General features: G+C 33.0%; 2 protein-coding genes across 6 annotated transcripts in view; one reads left to right on the forward strand and one right to left on the reverse strand.

Annotated features, from left to right (window-relative positions):
* Nucleotides 1–16,823, reverse strand: part of LOC101890845 (uncharacterized) — a 30,439-nt gene extending 13,616 nt beyond the window's left edge. Inside the window, exons 1-3 of one of the 3 annotated variants that reach the window (XM_059125713.1) lie at nucleotides 16,549–16,823; nucleotides 16,049–16,161; nucleotides 7,159–7,225 (exon numbers count right to left, since the gene is read on the reverse strand). In XM_059125713.1, coding sequence (XP_058981696.1) covers nucleotides 7,159–7,225; nucleotides 16,049–16,114 — 133 coding nt within the window. In that variant the 5' untranslated portion in view covers nucleotides 16,115–16,161; nucleotides 16,549–16,823. Of the gene's footprint in view, nucleotides 1–2,177; nucleotides 2,236–2,496; nucleotides 3,009–7,158; nucleotides 7,226–16,048 lie in introns of those variants that run through there. The other 2 variants (XM_005187323.4, XM_005187322.4) reach the window with 2 other exon arrangements.
* A 1,843-nt stretch (nucleotides 16,824–18,666) lies between these two features.
* LOC101891480 (uncharacterized) lies at nucleotides 18,667–21,928 on the forward strand. Of its 3 annotated transcripts, none has more exons than XM_011295803.3 (9): nucleotides 18,667–18,856; nucleotides 18,916–19,002; nucleotides 20,191–20,300; nucleotides 20,369–20,463; nucleotides 20,779–20,907; nucleotides 20,961–21,109; nucleotides 21,175–21,325; nucleotides 21,389–21,639; nucleotides 21,703–21,928. In XM_011295803.3, exons 1-9 carry the CDS (start codon nucleotides 18,815–18,817, stop codon nucleotides 21,853–21,855), a joined length of 1,167 nt encoding a protein of 388 aa, XP_011294105.1. In that variant the 5' UTR covers nucleotides 18,667–18,814; the 3' UTR covers nucleotides 21,856–21,928. The 3 variants fall into 3 exon arrangements, with proteins under 3 accessions (XP_011294105.1, XP_005187383.1, XP_019893700.1); XM_005187326.4 differs by having other exon boundaries at nucleotides 18,682–18,856; nucleotides 21,175–21,319; XM_020038141.2 differs by lacking the exons at nucleotides 18,667–18,856; nucleotides 18,916–19,002 and adding an exon at nucleotides 19,047–19,187.
* The last annotated feature ends 534 nt before the right edge of the window (nucleotides 21,929–22,462 follow it).

Raw genomic sequence — 22,462 nt, forward strand, 5'->3', positions numbered from 1 at the left:
CGAATGTTTTAAATGTTTCTGAGGCATTTTCTGAATTAAAATCAATTTTTACTTAGTGTTTACAAATCGAATCTTTATTATTTTTTTACCTCAGCCATATAATTTGATACGGCCAAAATGTGCCTCATCGAAATAACGGCTTTAGGAAGTAAGTGTCTTTGAACCAAATCCGTTTCAGGACATTTGGAGTCGATCTAGCGATGTACGTCCGTCCGTCTGTCTGGCTGGTGCGCACGATAACTCTCGAAGGGAGTATTTGATGTGATCCAAACATGACGTATCGTAATATTATTGTCTAACTTAGATCGACTTTGGAGATGGGCAACATTGGCCCACTCGTTGACCACACAAAGGACCAATAATTATAACTCTTATACAGGGTGATATGAAAAACTACAGCCAACTTCAGACTGCTGTCAGTTCGACAGCTGTTAAAATTATTCATTATATTGTTTACAAACATTTTGGTGAGATTTTCAAGAAAAAAAGTTATTCGTGATGAAATTCAAGCGTGATAGTGTGATTTCTTCAAATTTGCCTGGAAAACCCCAAGTTGCTATCGTTAGAGCACTCCAGCATTTAAATATGAATAAAACTTTTATGTCTCGTACCATCGCTCGTTACCGTGACGTCAAGAACGTGCAACATCAGCAGAAATGGTTCGAAAAGTAAAGAAGCGACTTGATCGAAACCCGCGTCGCAGTGGCCGAAACATGGTTCGTGAGCTGAACATATCGCAATATCGCATTTGGCAATTATTGGAAAAATGAGCTCGGGGTAAAACCATTGAAATAACAAAAAGTGCAAGAACTTACACCGCAACAAAAAGAAAATAGACTCAAAAGAGCTAAAGAGTTGCTTCGCTTGGCCAAAAGTGGTGACCTGCCGAATTTGCTTTTCTCCGATGAGAAAACATTCGTTGTCCAGCAGTTTGTAAACAATGAGGTCAGCTGAAAGCGCCGGCCATGTTCATGGTGTGGTCCACCATAACAGTCGATGGTCGCTCTCCGCTCGTATTAATCGACCGTGACATTAGAATAAATGCCGAATATTATCGGGAAAATAGTCTGAAGGGTGTATTAAAGCCTTGGGCACGCAAGCATTTTGACCGCAGACCTTGGACATTCCAACAGGTCTCAGCACCATCGCATTCTGCAAGCGCCACCCAATTATGGTTACAAAATGCGGTTCCTCGCTACATTTCCAGCGCTCAATGGCAACCAAAATCTACGGACACCTATCTGTTGGACTATTTTGTCTCGAGTATTTTGGAAAGCAAGGTTGGCACTAAAAAATACAAAAATTTCGATCACCTGAAGCAAGCGCTTCGCCGGGAATGGGCCAAAATACCGCAGAGCAACATTCGGGCAGCGTGTGACGGTTTCATTGGCCGTTTGAAGGCCATAATTTGTGCCAAAGGTGACCAATTTGAACAAATCTAAACTTATTCTAAAATTTAATGCTATTTCCGACATTTTTTTCCTTTCATTTAATAAAATTTAAAAAAAAATTAAAAATTATGGCGTTTGACTTTGTTGCAGTTTTTTTTATCTCACCCTGTATACACTTTATGGGGTCTACGACGAATATTTAGGGATGTTACAATTGGAATGTCGAAGTAAATATACCCTGCTTTTCAAGATGGAGGGTTTAACTTTTTAAAAACGTGACGTTTATAAAAATTATGTTTTCAAGAAACTCAACGGCGTCGATTTTTAATAAAAAATATATTTTTCCATTTTTGATTTTTAGTTATTTTATTCGACCTTTATTTTAAATTATTTCAAATGTAAGTTTACTAAAATTGAGCTCGAGTTTGAAAATATCGAAAATAATAAATAAATAATATTAAAAACAACAAAAACTTCGAGCTCTATTTTAGTAATCTTACATTGAAAACAAATTTAAAATAAAGGTCGAATAAAGTAACTAAAAATCAAAAATATTTTCCACTCGAGTAAATGCTCAAAAAAAAAAATTGTATTCTTTCTTCTTAAGTTAAATACTTGAATTTTTGAAACAAATTTTTAATGGTTTTTTTTCTTTGGAGGTTTTTGTTTTTAAATAATTTTCAAATTTTTATGACCATTGTGGAAATGTGTGTTTTTTGTTTTGAATGTTTTTTTTAGGTTATAGATAGTTGAAATACGAAATAAATACAATTTTCAAACAATTACCTCTGGCTTGTTGAAGAGCAAGTTGTCTCTGGGCCTCACGGCGTCTATTCACGGCCAACTTTAAAATAAAGAGAGTAAAGAGAGTTGAGTTTTTTTTCGTTTACTCAAAAACTCGTGAGATATTTGAAAAGCATTCCAAATAAAGATTCAGTTTCCGAAGAAAGCGCACAGAAATTTCCCAAAAAACCAGGCTGAGATCAGAGGCACATAACCTCCAATATATATTTTCCTAAAGGAAATTGTGTCTCTGGCCTCGAAACGAATCTTAGTTTGGAAGTTTGTTTGGAAACCCCTAATTGCAACAACAACAACAACTGACCTTAATCAAAATCAAGCTCACAGCCAGGAGCAATAGAAGGAACAGCACATAGACGTAGGCATACGAGAAGTATGAATAGCTATATGAGGGTGTTACCACAACACTGGGATAGCAAGAGGTACAAGGAGGATAATAGGGCTGCCATTCTCCCGGATAGGAGGTCCAGTTCGAAGAGTAATTGCCATAACCCGTTATATTCCAATAGGAACCGGTTGAATCGGAGATATTCCAATACGGCTGCATTGTTGGCGACAATGTCAGGTTGGAGCTGGGCAAGGTCGAGTTTACCGTGGTCGCATTGATGCCAAGAGGAGTGGCAATGGTGGTGGTTGAGCTCACATTCATGGCCGACACTGTTGTTGTTGAGGAGACATTCTGAATGACCGATTGTATTGTCGACATAACTTTTTTTGTTTTTGGTTTTTTCAAAACTTGATTTAACTTTTACTAGGATCGTCGCGTTGTCGTAGTGTTCATGACCCGTTTATTTTTGCAACTGACCATAGGAAGTGTAGAAAAATTCGCAATTCCCTTCGAAAACAAAAATCAAAACGCTTGAACACTCTTTAAGCTAATTACAATCGGGTTTTTTTCTTTTCGCCCATAGATAAAAAAAAGGAAAATAGCAAAACAAGAAGTTTACCCATCTAAGACCGAGCATTATTTTTATCACCTGCCTGTGGCTACTGGTCTTTGGATCCATTGTTGTTTTTGTTGTAAATCGAAATTATTTTATCTATCTTTTCGGTAGGTAAAGTACACTTAGACATCAATACTGAAATCGATTTTTTAGAAAATTACCACTGATAAGATAGCCCTGATATATCCAAGAATAAGTTTGGCAAGAGTGTGGGTGTAGTGAAAGGAGGGGCGGGGGTGAGATATTCGATTTTATCTACCTAATTACTGATGACGATTCGATTTTGAGTTTAGAAAAATGTTTTTTTATTTTCGAAAAATAAAAAAATCGCTTGCATAAAGAAACGAGTCCACTTGAACCGAAGAGAGTCTTTTGATGAAATTAAGCCTAATTTTTTTGTCAAATATTATCAGAGCAAAAGTTGGGAATTTTAAGAATCCTTTTTTAAGGGGCCATCCTTTGAAAGACTTGGATGTTTTCTAAATATTTTGTTAAGAGTAGTAAGATTTTTAATCGGAAAATGTTTATACCCTCAGACATATGGATATTTATCATTTGATACGGCCAAATTTGGCCTCACCAGAATAACGACCTTACACCCTAAAATCCTAAAATTTCAGTCCATTTGGAGTCGATCTAGGGGTGTTCGTCCATCCGTCTGCGTAGCCTGCTGGGGTGCATGATAACTATCGAAGGAAGTAGCCGATTTGTATTAAACTTGATACATTGTTATATTATTATCGAACTTAGAACAAGTTCGGGTATGGGCAATATCGGTGTCCATTCCTCCTTGTACCTCCCCCAAAAAAGGTCAATATTTTCACAAAAAATTATTTACCTCGCAGAACAAGAAAGGTTCATCCAATTTTGTACAAACTTAACAAATCCTAATATTTTTATCGGTGCTAGATCAGGTACGAAAATAGATAATACCGACCCACTCCTTCTCTTAACAACCACCCCCACCCCCCAACCCCCACAAAGGATAAATAATTATAATAATTATAATTTTTATAAAATGCGAACTAAGGTCCGATTCTGTCAAATTTCTCAAATCGCAATATTGTGTAGATTTGTTATGAAAAACGGATAAAACGGACCACTTCTTCTGGTATCTCCCCCACAAACGGGTCAGCATTTCCAATAACATGAAGGTCAAAAATTCAAAAATTGGATGCAATTACTTTCCAACTAGACATATCTCAATATTTTTACTAACCCAAGATTTGGTGTGAGAATAAGTGATATCGGTCCATTCCTTCTGGTACCTCCTCTATAAAGGGGTCAAAATTTTGAATAAACAAAATGCCTCATAAATGGCAAAATAAGACTCCAATTCTTTTCAGATTTTACACAACCCAATATATTTATCAACACAATCACTGGTCTGAAGAACGAATAGAACGGATCACACCTTGTGGTATCTGCCCCACAAAGGGGTCAACATTTTGAATAACCCTGAATGTCATAAAATGTGGAACAAGCATTCGATTATTTTTAAACTCTGTACATTACAATATATTCTCCAATACAAGACCTAGTGTAAAGATGATAGACATCCGACCACTCCTTCTGGTACCTCCCCCACAAAGGTTTCAAATTTTTGAATATATAATTCTTATAAAATGCGAAATCGGACTCTGATTCTCTCAAATTTCTCACATCGCAATATTTCTACCAACACAAGATCTGATATGAAAAACGGATAAAACGGACCACTCCGTCTGGTACCTCCCCCACAAAGGGGTCAACATTTTGAATAACCATAAAGCTCATAAAACGCAAAATAAGTATTCGAATCTTTTCAAACTCGGCACATCACAAACTTTCTACCAACACAAGATTTGACATGAAAATGGGATATTTCGGTCCACTTCTACTGGTACCTCCCCCACAAAGGGCTCAAAAATTGTGAATAATTATAACTCTTATAAATATGCAACAGGAGTCAGATTACTTCTAAATTTCACACATGACTATATTTTTTTTCTATTACAAGACTTGGCGTAAAGAGGGTAAATATCGGCGCACTCCTTCTGGTCCTTTCTGGTCCCTTCTTCTGGTTTTGAATAAATTTAACTCTCATAAAAAGCGAAATAAGAGTCCGGTTCTCTTCAAATTTCTCACATCTCAATATTTCTTCCAAGACAAGATCTGAATAACGAAGAACGCATAGAACGGACCACTCCTTCTGGTACCTCCCCCACAAAGGGGTCAAAATTTTGAATAATCATAAAGCTCATAAAACGCGAAATAAGTATTCGATTCTTTTCAAACTCGGCACATTGCAATATTTCTATTGACACATGTCCTGGTGTAAAGATGATAGATATCGGTTTACTCCTTCTGGGCCTTCCCCACCAAAGGCGTCATAATTCTGAATAACAAAAAAGGTTCATAAAAGCCGAAATAAGCATTTGATTCTTTCTAAACTCCACACATCTCAATATTTCTAGATATCAAGATCTAGTGTAGAGATTATAGATATGGGCCAACTTCTTTTTGTACCTGCCTCACGAAGGGTAACAATTTTCCATACTCTCATAACTTGCGAAACAAGTTAACGTTTCCTTCCAAAATTTGTTTTTATTTTAGTATTTCTCTCAGTCGCATATTCCAATATTTTATTAGAGATGTTTAAAAATAGAATATTTTGGTCCACTACATCTGGCACCTCACTCACATTTTCCAAAAATTATCACATATCAAATATGAAGTTAAGAAAGTAGCCCTTATAGTCCAAACCTGGTACGTTGTACTATTTATATCAGACTTAGGTAAGAAAAGAAATGGCTCACTCCTTCGGAACCTCCGCCATAAAGAACCAACAGTTTGAATAATCATTAGGCAAGCCAACATTGATTTAAATAAACTGACATTCGTTCAGGGTATAGATTTGTCGGCACAACCGACCGATAATTTTTAAATTGTTTTAAATATCTTTTTTTTAAGACAAAAAAGCGGAATTATTTTATAATATTAGGAGACGTGATTTTTTAAATATCTTTTTTTAGATTTTTTAATTTTATGGAATTTTCTTTTATATTTTGTCCCGACAAAGAAATTTGCGAATTATCCAATTCCTTGTTTTTCACTCTTTTTTTTTTATCGAAATGTTTACAACAATTTATTGTATCTTCTTCAATATTTCATGAATTTTTAATGTGTTATAAAAATTTTCATTTGTGTTCTTCAATTTTTAATTCATTATTTATATTCTGTCACAATGTGCCAAGAAATACAATTTATAACGCCCGAAGGGTAACTGGCCCCATTGTCGGTCCAAACATGTGGCGGATGTGATGCGTTTTTTTGTTTTTTTTTTTTATTGTGCGCCAAATCTTAAATCTGTAACCAAATAAACTTCTACGACCTTTTGTCATCAAACAACAACAACAACGAGAATGGTAAAATAAAATCTAAAACATCGACCGATAAGAGATGCAATGCAATTTTGACTTTATTATCTCGAATTAAAATCACTTTTTTGGATAAAGATATCCCAATGTTATCACAGGTCTATGAACCGGGATTGATTGCTCGAAGAGGGAGACATTTGAAATTAGCAATCTCCGTTATATATACACGTAGTGATATGGAATATTTGGTTGGCCTTAGGCAGCTGAAAATTGTGGGAACCAAAAAAAAATAAAATTGGAAAATGTCAAAACAACATATATCCAATAATAACGTGTAAAATTATTGTGGCGCCCAATTGATGTCTCAAAGACTGCCACTAACACCACCATTGAATTTCTGCTGCCTAAAACTATAATTTAAATTGAGAATTTAAAATACCATGTGACAGCCAATTTCACATGAAAATGTGATGACAGTCCTCAAAATACCCTTAACTCGGTCCGTGCCATTGTCAAACCAGCTAAGTACAAAATTTCTGTGGGTGACAGAAATGAGATGTCTATTCTTAATTTTCTACATTCCGAAATGTATTAGAAAGTTATGGAGAACATAAAATAAAAAATATTATATACATGAGGTTTGTCATTCTTGAAGGTACTCACCCGATTGTTGTTCCACGGCCTTCAATTGACGTGACATTAAAAAGTATTTGTATGTTAAAATGGCAATCTGGAAGAAGAATTGAAAATTATTTTAATTTAAAATAAATTTGAAAATTGTTTACATTTTGAACACAATTTTAATAATACAACAAATATGAAAGACCTCCATCAATAGAAGGCCTATATAAATTACTTTTCTAGATCACTATATACTCTAAAAGAGGGAGCAGAGTCCGAATGAAAAATGTTTTCTGGCGCCCAAATGGGAAAACAATTGTTCTCTCTACTCAAGGCGAACATGTTCCTTAGTCTCCACAAATTGCAAAGCTTGCACAAAATTGGATAATCCTTTCTTGTTCCGCAAGGTAAATTATTTTCTATGACAATGTTGACCTTTAGTGTTGACCTTTAATTTAAATTTGAAAATAATATTGCGGTATCCTTTAGATCGACTCAAAATATCATAAAACAGATTTGGTTTCGACGAGGCACGTTTTGGCCGTTTAAAATGATATATACCCTCTGTAGTTATATGGCTGAGGGTATAAAAATGATATACACTCGGGTCGCTACTAACATCTGTCACAATTCCAGAAAATTAAGTTTCAGAGAAACTATATTTATACCCTACACTACAAGTTGGTCAGGGTATTATGTATTTGAGCATTTATTTGTAACAGGCAAAAGGAAACGAGATAGACCCATAGTACCTTTTGATAATCTGCATAGAATCATATTCTGAGTTGATTTATGCATGTCCGTCCGTCTGCCTATCTATGTATTTTTGTAAACAAAGACAGGTCGCATTTATTGCCCGATCCAGATGGAATTTTGCACAAGTCATTTGCTTGATCCAAGGACAAACCCTATTGAAATTGAAGGAAATTGGTGAAAATTTGGATGTGGTTCCTATATATATCTTCGTCCGATTTGCCTTTTATTGTGCAACAAACATTTAAAACCAGCCCAAATAGTATGGAATTTTGCATGTAAGCCTGGGAATAAGTAAGTCAAATTTGATTTAAATCGGTTCCAGATTTGGATATAGCTCCCATATATATCATCGTCCGGTTTGTATTTTATTGTGCACCAAACGTGTAATATTAGCCCAAATGGGATGGAATTTGACACTTACGACCGAATTGAGCACAGAAACAAGTATGTCGAACAAAATGAAAATCGGTTCAGAAATAGCTATAGCTCCCATATTCATCCAATTTGTTATATTTTTATTTCTTATATGAAGTTCTACTAAATATGCAAAAGAGTGTAGGATATCATAAAGTCCAGTCCAGCCCGACTTTTAGACTTTCTTTACTGGTTTTTAAATATTGGCGTCCGACTAGTTTTTTTAATTTTTAGAGAACTCAGTTTTATTGAACTTTTGAAAGAAAGAGCTCAAATGAAAAAAAAAAAAAAAACGCCCAAATGGAAAAAGAAAAGTATTGAAGAGAAAGATAAACAAATTTTTGACATTTGCCACCCTATTAGAAAAGTGCGTTTGGGGGCTAAAGCTATTAATTAATTTTTAGAATAATCAGCTCTATGGAATTTTGGACTGCAATTCTTATACAACTGTGGCGCCCAATAGGAGAGAAAACTAAGTTGATGAAAATATCTGGAATGATATAATATATATGGCGCCTGAATGGAAAACCTAAAAATGCTAAAATGAAGCATAAAATCGATCAGTTATTGTTTCGATAGAGATAATTTTAATAATTTCAAAGAAAATTGTGACATTATTTTTCAGAGGAATAGTTTTTGATGTTTGACTTTCAATATAATTATTGTCATTTAATTTTTAGAATGGAAAAAGTTTTGTGTCGCCCATATGAAAATAAAATTTAAATGTGTCGCTGGTGACATCCTTCGCAATTTCAGAGAAAGTAACGTTAGAAAAACATAAATTTTTATGAAGAAATAATTTTTGACTTTTGGAGCCCAACGGAAAAATAACGATTGGAAATATTGGTACTAACATTTACATTTCAGTGTTGCCAACCATTCAAATATACGTCTTATTCGATTTTGCTGTTTAAAAAAACAAATACAAAGCTCAGCCCATATGGGAATGATTTTTGGCGCCCAAGAGTAAACCCATTCGATGAAAGAAAACTTTAGGAAGAGTCAGTTCTGGTTTTCTTGGTGGTATATCTTTAAACTGTATAGTAATTAACGTTGGGATAAAATTACATTCTTTAAAAGAATAGGTTTTGACTTTTGGCGATCGAATAGAAAAAAATTTTCTGGCGCTCAAATTATTTGATTACATTCTTTGGAGCTTCCATTTATATTTTCGACACGTCAATTTGATTAAACTTTGAACTAGTAACATTATTCAATTTTAGAATTAAGAAAAATTTAAATTTGAAAAAAAAAATACAACAAAGACACAAATGAACATGTAAAAAGCAGAAAGGGCCGGGCCGAACTTTGAATAGCCCCTAAATATCGGTATCTCTCTATATTCGGTAGAATGAGGATTTTAGTTACATTATTCTCCGGCATTGATTCGAATTTCGTGTTTGAAGTTCGGAATCGGTACTACAACCTACTACAAAAAAAAAAATACTTATGCAGGTTTTTATTTGAGCTTTATCCCTCTGCTGATTTTTATACTCTCCACCATAGTATGGAGGGTATATTAAGTTTGTCATTCCGTTTGTAACACCTCGAAATATACATTTTATATATTCTTGATCAGCAGAAAATTCTATGTCGATTTAGCGATGTCCGTCCGTCTGTGGAAATCACTATAGCTTCCGAACAAATTGAAGTAGATAGATAAAATTTTACTAAAATGTAAAATTCACCGGAATTGTTTCAAATTTGGTATTCGCAATGAATACTACAGCCTATGACAGAAAATTGTGCAGGTCCACGTTTTCGAATAGCCCCCATACAACGGCACCTCCCGATATTCGGTATTTTTATGATTTTAGCTACATTATTCACCGGTTTCTTTTTTTTTCAAATTTACATATGTAAGTCCATGTCGTCATATTGACCCTAATAAAACAGCTACATTCAGATTTTATTGTTTTTGACAATTACCAAATTCGATGCTTTTGATGCTTTTTTACTTGTTTTACTTGGAAGTTTCTAAAGTTTTTTTTTTGCTCTTGTAGTCTAAATACCATTGCTATATCCTTGGTAATCTTAGGTGAGCTTAAATGTATAATTGGGTGCTAGGTGACTAATAGTATCTAACGGGAAAAATTATACTCAGACATTGCTGCAAAAAAAAATTTTTACTGAACCAAACCTTTTAGAAAATCCCAATCGTGGTGCCCAATTTAGAAAAGCCCACATGGACAGCCATAACAGACACAAATATAAAAAAAAAAAAAAAACTGAAGACCCAATTTCAGTTAATAGTTTCCCATAGAAGTTCGCCATATCGTAATTTAAAGTAAACTCTTGAGTTTGTTGTCTTCGGATTAAAACTTGTCAAGTTTTCCACACCCTCCTTGGGATATTCTGGTGGACCACCCATGTTGATTCTATACTTGTTTTTTTTTTTTTTTTTGGTTTTAACCACCAATATTTTTATTATCAAATGTATGTATGTCACTTGGTGATTCAGAAGACAAATATGACATGAGACAGATTTGTGTTTTCGTTTCCATTTTGTGTTCTGTGTGTGGCAAAATGAAAACAATTCAATTCAAAATTTTATGGTCTCCAGTGTTTTTCTTGTACAAGGTCATAAACTCGTAAAGTATAATTTTTATGAATAAAAACCATTTTTTTTTCGAAATACTTAAAAAAATTGTTTTTAACCCCAACCCAAAATTTTCATTATCCATTATTGAGAACATAAGAAACGAAGACAAATAATGATATTTTCCAGAGCAAAGATTTTCATGGCGAATGCAAAAAAAAAAAAAACCAAAAAGAAAAAAAAATAGAAAACTGAAAATGTTTTCGCTTGCGTAGGTGGCATATTTGTCAATTTTTTATTTTTAGCTTTATTATGTTTTTATTTTCTTCGTTTGCCTCTTCGTGAATATGTCACAATGCTGGCTGGCTGGTTTGGTGGACACGATGGCAGCCTGTTTGCCAGCCTGCCAGCCTGCCGGTCCATCCAAATGACTCCTCAACGTGTGGCCGAATAAGTTTTTGTCACACGCTCACACACGTCTTTGGAAAAACGACATTTCCATAAAAATATATACTCTTGTGTGGGGATATTAACAAAAAAAATCCACACAAAATGACAAACATATGTGTGAGAATATACACATACAGACATGCATACGAACATGTGTTGTGGAAAATATCAAAATATGTATTTATTATATTTAATATATTCGTACAATTATTAAAATATTTATTTATTTTTTAATATTTTTATTTTTTAACTCTACAAGGCCAGTGAGTCAAGAATTGTTTGTTTTCAATGCAAAAGCCTGGAAATGACAAAAATGTGGACGCAAATCTATGATATTTCCCTTTAATTTGAGAGAATTTCAAATTTAGTTCATTGCAATGGCATTTGGCGCCCAACTTGACAACATCATCAGCAGAAAAGGAACTTAATGGCATTTATAAAAAAACTAACAATTTTAAGAAATGTATATTAGTTATTATTATTATTATTGTTATATTATTATTATTATCATTATTATTATTATTATTATTATTATTATTATTATTATTATTATTATTATTATTATTATTATTATTATTATTATTATTATAATAATAATAACAATAATGTTATTATTATTATTATTATTATTATTATTATTATTATTATTATTATTATTATTATTATTATTATTATTATTATTATTATTATTATTATTATTATTATTATTATTATTATTGTCCTTATTTTTATTATTATTATTATCATTATTATTATTATTATTATTATTATTATTATTATTATTATTATTATTATTATTATTATTATTATTATTATTATTATTATTATTATTATTATTATTATTGTCCTTATTTTTATTATTATTATTATTATTATTATTATTATTATTATTATTATTATTATTATTATTATTATTATTATTATTATTATTATTATTATTATTATAATAACAATAATGTTATTATTATATATTATTATTATTATTATTATTATTATTATTATTATTATTATTATTATTATTATTATTATTATTATTATTGTCCTTATTATTATTATTATTATTATTATTGTTATTATTATTATTATTATTATTATTATTATTATTATTATTATTATTATTATTATTATTATTATTATTATTATTATTATTGTATTATAAATCCTAAAACTCATATAAATATTACAACCTGACAGATATTGCGGATCGAAGTATTCCATTTTCATACTTCATCTAATACAGATAAAAATATCGGTACAGAGTGAGATGAAAAAACCGCAACCAGCTTCAGACTGCTGTCATTTCTAAGCCACTCGTCCGACAGCTGTTATAATTAGTTCAGTGACAGCTCATTATATTGTTTACAAGCGTACAAACGCATTTGGCTGGAAAACCATAAGTGGCTATCGTTAGAGCGCTCCAGCATTTAAATGCGAATAAATCTTTTGTGTCTCGTACCATCGATCTCTACCGTGATACTGGTAGAAAATATTGAAAAATGAGATCGGGATAAAGCCATTGAAATTCCAATAAATGCAAGAACTTACACCGCAGCAGAAAGAAAATAGACTCAAAAGAGTTAAAGAGTTGCTTCGCTTGACCTAAAGTCGGCTTCGTTGTCCGGCAGTTTGTAAACAAACAAAATGATCGTGTTTACTTGCCAAGGAGTCAGCTGAGGTCGGTTGGCCACCAGAATTCAAGCGCCGGCCATGGTGACGCTGTGGGCACCATAACAGCCGATGGTCCCTCTCCGCTCGTATTAATCGACCGTTGCATTAGAATAAATGCCGAATATTATCGCCAAAATATTCTGGAGGGTGTATTAAAGCCAAACATTTGTCCGCAGACCTTGGACATTCCAACAGGACTCAGCACCATCACACTCAGCACGCGCCACCCAAGAATGGTTACAAAATGAGATTCCTCGTTTCATTTCCAGAGCACAATGGCCACCAAAATCTCCGGATACCAATCTGTTGGACTATTGTGTCTGGAGTATCTTGGAAAGCAAGGTTGGCACTAAAAAATACCAAAGTGTCAAGATCACCAGAAGCAAGCGCTTCGCCGGGAATGACCAAAATACCGCAGAGCAACATTCGGGCAGTGTGTGACGGTTTCATTGGTCGTTTGAAGGTCATAATTCGTGCCAAAGGTGACCAATTCGAACAAACCTAAACTTATTCTAAAATTTGTTGCAATTTCCGACATTTTTTGCTTTCATTTAATAAAATTAAAAAAAAAATGTAAAAATTATGGCGTTTGACTTTGTTGCAATTTTTTTTATTTCGCCCTATTTTTGCAAAATTTAAAGGAAATCGAACATTTATATCCAATTTATGCGAAAACATAAACTCCATATTCATCTCAAGTTTCTGGTTGAGAGAAATATTTAGTTGTAAAGAATCATTGATTTGTTTCACAAGTTATGACAGATAAGAGTATTGAAAATTGTGACCCTTTGTGGATGAGGTACCAGAAGGGGTTCCCAGATATATATCATCTTCACAACAGATCTTGTGTTAGATAAAATGTTTGTATGAGGGAAATTTGAGGAGATGGATGAATGGATTTGGAAGCTAATTTCGCTTTCTTTGAGCATTTAGTTTTTTCAAAATCTTGAACCCTATGTGAGGGAGGCACCAGAACAAATGGTGCGACAGACGGACGGACAGACATCGCTTGATCGACTCCAAATATCCTGAAACGGATTTGGTCCTAAGAGACTTAGGGTGTAAAACCATTATTTCGATGAGGTGAATTTTGTCCGTATCCATTTTAAATCAAAATCTTCTAATATCTAAAGAAGCATCCATAGCAGGATCTATAAGGCTTCTGTAAATAGATTTACAGTTTTCTAGAAGATCTAACAATTTTTTATAGAATGACATTAAGAAGAGTATAAGTATTATCTCCCCTAACATTGAAACACTTTGTTCATGCAACGTTTGAGGTCCATGTAAGTTCTTGGAGGTCGAGTATTCTAAGTACTTCCCTTCTATAAAATTTACAATTTGGCGCCCAATTGAAAAAAGCTTATGACCTACAGTCCGTACTTAATGAGATTAACAGATCATATATGAGAAGAATAAATTATCTTCCATGAGAAGATCTATAAATATTGAAAAAGGGAATTTGGCGCCCAATTGAAAATTTGTTACCGAACCTCTATACAAAATCTCTATATGTTAGCTATGGGGAATAAGTACATTTATTAAGAAGTTGTGCCTTTTATAGCAAAAACTATAGATATCTTGTTGAGCAGACCTATAGTTCTTTTTGGAAAATATATATATATATATATATATATATATATATATATATATATATTTGACCTATGACAAGATCTACAGTTTTTTTATACCCTCCACCACAGTATGGAGGGTATATTAGGTTTGTCATTCCGTTTGTAACACCTCGAAATATACATTTTAGACCCCACAAAGTATATATATTCTTGATCAGCATAAAATTCTATGTCGATTGTCCGTTGTCCGCCCGTCTGTCCCTCTGTCCGTCTATCCGTCTGTGGAAATCACTCTAGTTTCCGAACGAATTGAAGTAGATTGATAAAATTTTACTCAAATGTATATTATGTCTGCAGGACTTTTCGTATTGAAAATGGGCCATGTAGGTTTACGTTTTGGTATAGTCCAAATATAACGGTACCTCCCGATATTCGGTATTTTGATGATTTTAGCGATATTTTTCACGGGAATTGTTTCCAATTTGGTATTTGGAGTTCGTGATGGATACTACAGCAAAATACAGAAAATTGTTTGTGCAGGTACATGTCTTCGTACAGCCCCCATATAACTGTACCTCCCAATATTCGGTATTTTGAGGATTTTAGCGTCATTATTCACCGGAATTGTTTCAAATGTGGCATTTGAAGTTCGTAATGGATACTACTGCCTAAGACAGAAAATTGTCTGTTCAGGTCCACGTCTTCGTATAGCCCTCATATAACGGAACCTCCCGATATTCGGCACTTTGTTGATTTTAGCGACATTATTCACAGGAATTTTTTCAAATTTGGTATTTATAGTTCGTATCGTATACTACAGCCTGTGACAGAAAATTGTTTGTGCAGGTCCAGCTCTAACCTCATATAACCCCATATAACGGTACCTCCCGATATTCGGTATTTCGATGATTTTAGCGATATTTTTCACGGGAATTGTTTCAAATTTGGCATTTGAAGTTCGTGATGGATTCTGCAGCCTATGATAGGAGACTGTCTGTACAGATTCACGTCTTCGTATAGCCCCATATAACTGTACCTCCTGATATTCGGTACATTGTTGATTTTAGCGACATTATTCAACGGAATTTTTTCAAATTTGGTATTTAAAGTTCGTATCGTATACTACAGCCTGTGACAAAAAAATTGTAACGGTACCTCCCGATATTCGATATTTTGATGATTTTAGCTACATTATTCATCGATTTTATTAATTTTTTTTTGTTAAGTTTCGCATTGAATATTGTAATGACCTATGCAGGTCCATGTCGTATAGACCCTAATGTAACAGCTACATTCGGTATTTTTAAGATTTTAACAGTATTTTTTACGCTTTTTATTGTTTTTGAGAATTGCCAAAATCGTTCAAAATGGTGAAGGGTATTCAAAGTTCGGTCCGGTAGAAGATCTAGCGATTTTTTTGTGAGTAATTGAACCTTACTTCTATAAAGAAATAAAAAATATCTTTCCTACACAATATATTAAAATTTCCTTTCGAATTTTAAACATTAATTTCTTTAGAATTGAAACTTACTCTCATTATGAAGAGTATGAACGGCAGGGACATCAAACAAATCAAAATAATGCTAATGTCGTTCATCTTGAGGCTGGCTGGAGGGGCGTTTACGTCAGGCGTTACTTTAAATTCTAGGGGATTTAGTAGAAATACCCAAATTGTGTGATTTTTTTCAATTTCTTTTCAAATTTTCCACCAAAAACAACAAAAACGACAACAATATTTGACGTCGTTTGTCACAGAGCTGGTGTGTTGATGATTGTCTTTTGGTGCGATTTACTTTTTTTGGGTATTGGTGTTGTTGTTTCGTTTCTTTTTTTTTTCAATTTTATTTTTTGTTTTCAATAAAAATAAACTTTATCCACTTGTGTTGAGGATCATTGACAATATTTTTTTTGTTTTGAGATTTTTTTCTTATGCCGTTAAATATATATACGTGTGTGTTTGTATTTCAGATATTACTTTTTCTCACAGCAGAACAAGATTCATTTTTATATATGTATGGATATTTTGCTAACTTATTGATATTGTTGCTGTGTGTGCGGGGTTTTCTCTTTTTTTTGAAATTTTTATTTAGTTTAGTTTTATTTTCAATTCAAAATGGGATTTTTATTTTTCGAAACGTATGAAATTTGTGTTATCACTCTTTTTTATTTTTTGTATTTTTTTTTTGTCAAAATTCGCAGCGTTCCGTTCTTCTTTTGTTGTGCGTCGTGATGGCTCTCTACTTGAATACTGTAAAGTTTAATATTAAATTGAAATATCTGTCGCCCCATCTATCTATCCGTCCATCCAAAAACATTCATCCACCCGCTCGTAGTATGCTCGCTTATATATCTACCAGAGATCTCTATATTAACAAAATTTATATCAGTCGTTTTATCAAATACACTCAGCGAAAAAACGTGGGGACAATTTGGACGTTGTGGACACAGAGAGAAAAAAAGAAAGAAAGAAAAAAACTGCAGCCAACTTCAGACTGCTGTCATTTCTAAGCCACTCGTCCGACAGCTGTGTATTCCAGTGACAGCTCATTGTATTACAAAAGCATTTTGGTGAGAATTTTCCAGAAAAAAAGTTATTCGTGATTTGCGTAATTCAAAGACAATCGGTCTCATCATCACATTTTATAAGAATTATAAATATTCAAAATTTTGACCCTTTTTGGGGGAGGTGCTTAATTGACTTGGACCGATATTATTCATTTTCACACCTGACGTAGCACTGATAGAAATATTTGACTGATCAGCCGATGACTTAGGCTGGCTTCTTCGTAGCGCAGCAAAGTAGTCTTAGGTTGACTGAGTTCGACTTTGGCCTTGTGCTTCTTTGTTCGTTTCCGAAAAAGCCAGCCGATGACTCAAGCCAGTCAAAAAAGCGTTTTATGTATTCTCACTTTAAGTGCAACAGGGCCAAATTTTTAATACATTCCACTACTTATGTTATTAAAATGTTCGAATATTTGGTGGTACAATTATATGGGTTACATACGAAAACGTGGACCTTTACTGCAATTTATCTCCCAGAGAAAGTGGTGCCTATTACGAAATCCAAATACCAAGTTAGAGAAATGTTGCTGAAAATGCTGCTGAAAAATGTAGCCAAATTTATCAAAATAACGAATATAGAGAGGTAGAATTATATGGAGGGGTGGATCTATGCAGGAAATTTTATCTCACAAGAGGTAGTACCAATTTCTAACTCTAAATACCAAAATTTGAAACAATTCCGGTGAAAAATGTGACACAAATCATCAAAATACAAAAACGTGGACCCATACGTAGCCCATTTTCAATAAAAAAAGCTCTGCTAACCTAAAGCTGGGAATATATAAAGCGCTTATTTGGCTGGCTTAAGTCATCGGCTGGCTTCTTCGGAAATGAACAAAGGAGCCTAGGGCCAAAATCGAACTAGGTCAACCTAAAACTCCTTTGTTCATCTACGAAGAAGCCAGCCGATGACTTAAGCCAGCCAAATATGCGCTTTATGTATTTCCAGCCTAATACTCATCTGAGTAAAATTTTATCAACCAACCATTTCAACATTTCGACATATTTTTTTAAATAAAAAAATAGAAGAAAATATTTTCGAGGCATATTTTTTTATTAGCCGCGTTTTTTGTCTCTTTTGACCCTCGAAATATATTATTTAAAATTTTTGCCTTTGCCTTTTAAACCAAAATTCTGCAATGGGCCTTCAATTAATATTTTTATACATTTTTACGATGATTTATTTACCGCTTTCCTAATAAATTTACAATGGTCCACAATAAATGTTTTTTTTTTTTAAACATAAAATTTTCCTAAAAATTTCAAAAATTTGCAGTATTCCCTTAAAAAACTTCACAAAGGTCCCACAAATAATCGATTATAGCAACACTTTTCAAACAATACTCAATTTTGAGGGTAATTCAACGTATGTGAATTGAAGTAACCCAAAACTCATTTATTCAACCCAGTAATAATACCTCATTATTAAATTGCATCTTTAAATCCTCAAATCCACAATTTCCCCGATAATTACACTTATACCGGTGAAAGTGGCATCCTGTACTGACACAAAAATCTGGCAACATTTGATTTCTCCCATATCGATCTTCTGATCACTCTTGCTAATCGTTATTTTTGTTTTGATTTCCCGCTTCGTTTTTACTTTCCATTTCTATGGCGGCGATGTGATAATATAATGACAGCTTTGTAGTCTCCTTGAAGTAGCTGGCACCTTGAATTGAAAAGCAGTTTCAAACAGAAACAAAAATAGATTAATTAATGAAAATAGTTCAAAATGCATTATCAAATCGGACCCAGCTTGAAACTAATCTGTCAGGTAAGTTTTTATGCTTAATTAAGTAAGAGCAGTGAATATAATTTTCGGTTTATTTTCAGACCTTGCAAAAAAACACGGAGAGAGTTAATCAATGTCAGAGGTTTGAAATTGCTGAACTATTAAAAACGTTAAATGCCACAGAAAAGGTGAGACAAAGTAAAGGAACTAGAGTTGCTGCAGTCTAAGCCCCTTAAAGTTAAAGAAATAGTATACGCAAAGCTGAAGTTCTGGCGGGAAATTATGAATACAAGATCTAACAATTTGTTGGGGTTATTGGGGGTTGGAATTTTCCAACCGGTGTCGTCGCATGAAAGATACATTTTTTCCAGAGGTAGGTATTTGCACCCTGATTCCGGGAAAACATTTTTTTCGGATCAACTAAACCGATATGGACAATATTGGCTCGTCCGGGTTCAATGAGCCATACCTCTTGATTCAACAAAGATAATGACACATATGGTAGCATATGGAAAGTTTATAGTGAAATCTATAACTTTTGTGGACTCCCAAAATGGGACCTTTTTGACTTTTGGTCGATTTTTTAAAAAATCCGTATCCAAAAAATCAACAACTTCAATGCAACTCAGAAACCGTTTTAAACAATTACATCTTGTGACCACTTGTTGGATAGGTATTTTCATTAGCTTTCTTTTCTGCTTAAAAATCCGGGTATCCTGGCCCATCCCCCAAGAAAGAAATATTTTCCCCGAATCAGTATAAAATGAGGTAGGTACTCTGGAAAAAATTTAAAAAAAAAATCCGGGAATTTTTACTAAACTATAGTTGACATCAAGAATGAGCTAGTTTTGCAATACTTTTCGGTACCAATAAGGGGAAAATCTGTTATCGTAGTAAAAATTTTTACATTCAATATATAAGGGAGCTATAGCTATATCTTGGACGATTTTCATTAGGTGCACAATAAAAGCGAAATAGAACGAAGATATTTATGGGAGCTTTATCTAAATTTTGATCGAATATAAACAATTTCAACAAATGATTTGTGTACAATTTTATTTTGATCGGACAATAATATCGACCTATACGTTGTTTACAACAATACATGGACAAAGGGATGTTCATGCATACATCGACTTAGATTTTGAAGATCTTCAAAACTATGGGTCTATGTCGCTTTCTTCTGCAAGACATAATTCTCCTATCGTTATGATCCAAAATCACAGTTTTACTCAAACTAAAATAAATCCCTCATTATCGGATTTATTTCCATTAAATTGTAACAGAAATCCATTAAATTTATTTTTTCATTATTCGTTTAACTCATTAATTTTATTTGTTTAATCAATGTTTTATTTATTTGATATTCAAAACAGTTGCTGGTTGCCAAATACTTTTGCAAACTACCCTGGAATATTGGTAGCCTTTTTGTCTTGGGAATTTTACACGATTTGCGGATACTGACGGCAACGGAGTTTATTTTATGGTAAATTCTGAAAGTACTAATTTTTTTTTTCTTAAAATTACTTTTCATAAAAATCGTTTTCGTTTCAGTTACAACAGCAATGAAGATGTCCAATTGGTATTAAACGATTTCTACGAATCGGAATTTGAATTAATCACAAATTTATTTATTAATTCCACAATGGGTAAAACTTTGCAAATATTTTAGTTTTATTTATTTAAGGCCTTTCTCTGTAGGACAATGCAAAAGCGAATGCGAACGAAAAATACCATATTAATTTTTGATTTAATTAAAAAAAGAGGATAAAAAACACATTTGGACTTTTGTTTTTCGTTCGCATTCACATTTGTATAAATGCACAAAAACAGGCCCTTATTTTTAAAACTTACCATTAGACAAATCTGTCCATGAGTAATGGATGCACTCAAAGTAAAACAATTACGAATTTTATAAAAAAAAAATATTTCAACAAAAATCTAAATTATTATTTCATTTCTAGATTCTGGAAATTCAATACGTTTGAGTGATATTCTGGAAGTGTCATTGGAAAATCTATTTAAAGATTTGTTGGAGAAACCAGAATTGAATAGTTTAGGCTATGCGAAATATATGCGCAGCAGTGTGCCGGGTATGAGTATTTTTTATTTTTTCTTAAATTAAATTTATTATTTTTCTTTTTAGGAGAAATCCTAATAAAAATCATACAAAAACATGTGGACGTTATAATAAGGTTGGAACAAAGCGGTGTGAGTGCTGCATTTGAAAATTTTTCCTCCTGGATAAATGAGGGAGTTGATGAGTTAAAATTTCCCAAGGATCTCTATGATAATGTGAGGGATTTTTATTATATAGACCTAAAACGTATAAAGATAACATTTACTTTTTGAAATTGTAGCTACTTTCGAATAACATTGAAGATAGTCTGAATTACCTCTTAAAATTGGCCAGTGTTGAGAATTTCCGCAATTGGAAATTTTATTTGATTTTATTGCAAACACTGTGTAGCGGCAATAATGAAAAGGCAGGACCTTATGTTAGAAGTAAAAGTATAGATTTCAACTGTACTGAATTTCATAGCTATTTAAATCCTTTAAAACAACTGTTTTCAGAACACCTCAAAGCCCATTTGAAACAATTGGCCACCTTGCCATACAAACGATCCATGATGAATTTACTGCTTACAGCTCGAGCCTCCAATGCTGTGACAATGGATATATCAAAGAATTTAGATCTATATGCGGATTGGTATAAAAACAATATTGGTGAAATGAAATTTTTCTTTAAAGCTGAAGAATTTCATAATATCATGAATTTGTTGGATCAATGCATTGCCTATGAAGCGGAATTGGATTATTTGGAGGTAGTTACATATCTGTCTTTAAAGTTATTTTAATTACTTTTCAATTTTATTATTTCTATACAGATACATGCAGCCATCTCAATTTCCCCACCCGTTTTATGTGGCAAAATTGTCCAATCTTATAAGAGTAAATGTAAGCAACGTTTACAGCAAATCAAAAAGGGTATCAAAGGTGTTGGTATCGATGAAAGCATTGTGATTGAGGATAGCAATTGAGTGCGGAGTACTTTTGGGAGTTTATGTGGAATTAAAATTTCTATCATAATGAAATACATTCCAAAGTTTTAAATGCTTGAGGATGGAGGAATAATTCTTCGTAAAATGAAATAAAAAGAAAAAAATATTCCCTTCAGAGGAGTTAGTCCGGAGTATAAACATCAGCAATGGAACTAGATATTTGTTATACTTGAATACGATTCTGATTTCGAATCCAGAAGTTGTTCCATAATCAAGTTTCAATATCAGATGAACGAGGAAATTCACAAAGTAAAATGAAATAAAAGGAAAAAAATCAACACAAGAAACGTCGAAGTAAATCTGGAGCAAAAAAATGTTTATTTTAATCCGCCACCGAAGGAGATTTTTTATTTTTACATTCAGAATCACATTCACAAAGATTCGTTAACACAAAAAAAAAAAAAAAAAAAATACGCTGAGATTGAACGCGGTGAAAATCAACTTGGAATTTTATGCTAGACAAGTATTTACGATGAATGTTTCAAGGCTTCATAATTGCAGTTTACATAGTAAGCCCCTTGAAGCATCGATTCATCCAAAATTAAATTTGGAAAAAGAATTCGAAAATAAGTTATCTCCTACTTCT

The sequence above is a fragment of the Musca domestica genome, unplaced genomic scaffold, assembly GCF_030504385.1.
Source record: "Musca domestica strain aabys unplaced genomic scaffold, Musca_domestica.polishedcontigs.V.1.1 35, whole genome shotgun sequence".
NCBI lineage: Eukaryota > Metazoa > Arthropoda > Insecta > Diptera > Muscidae > Musca > Musca domestica.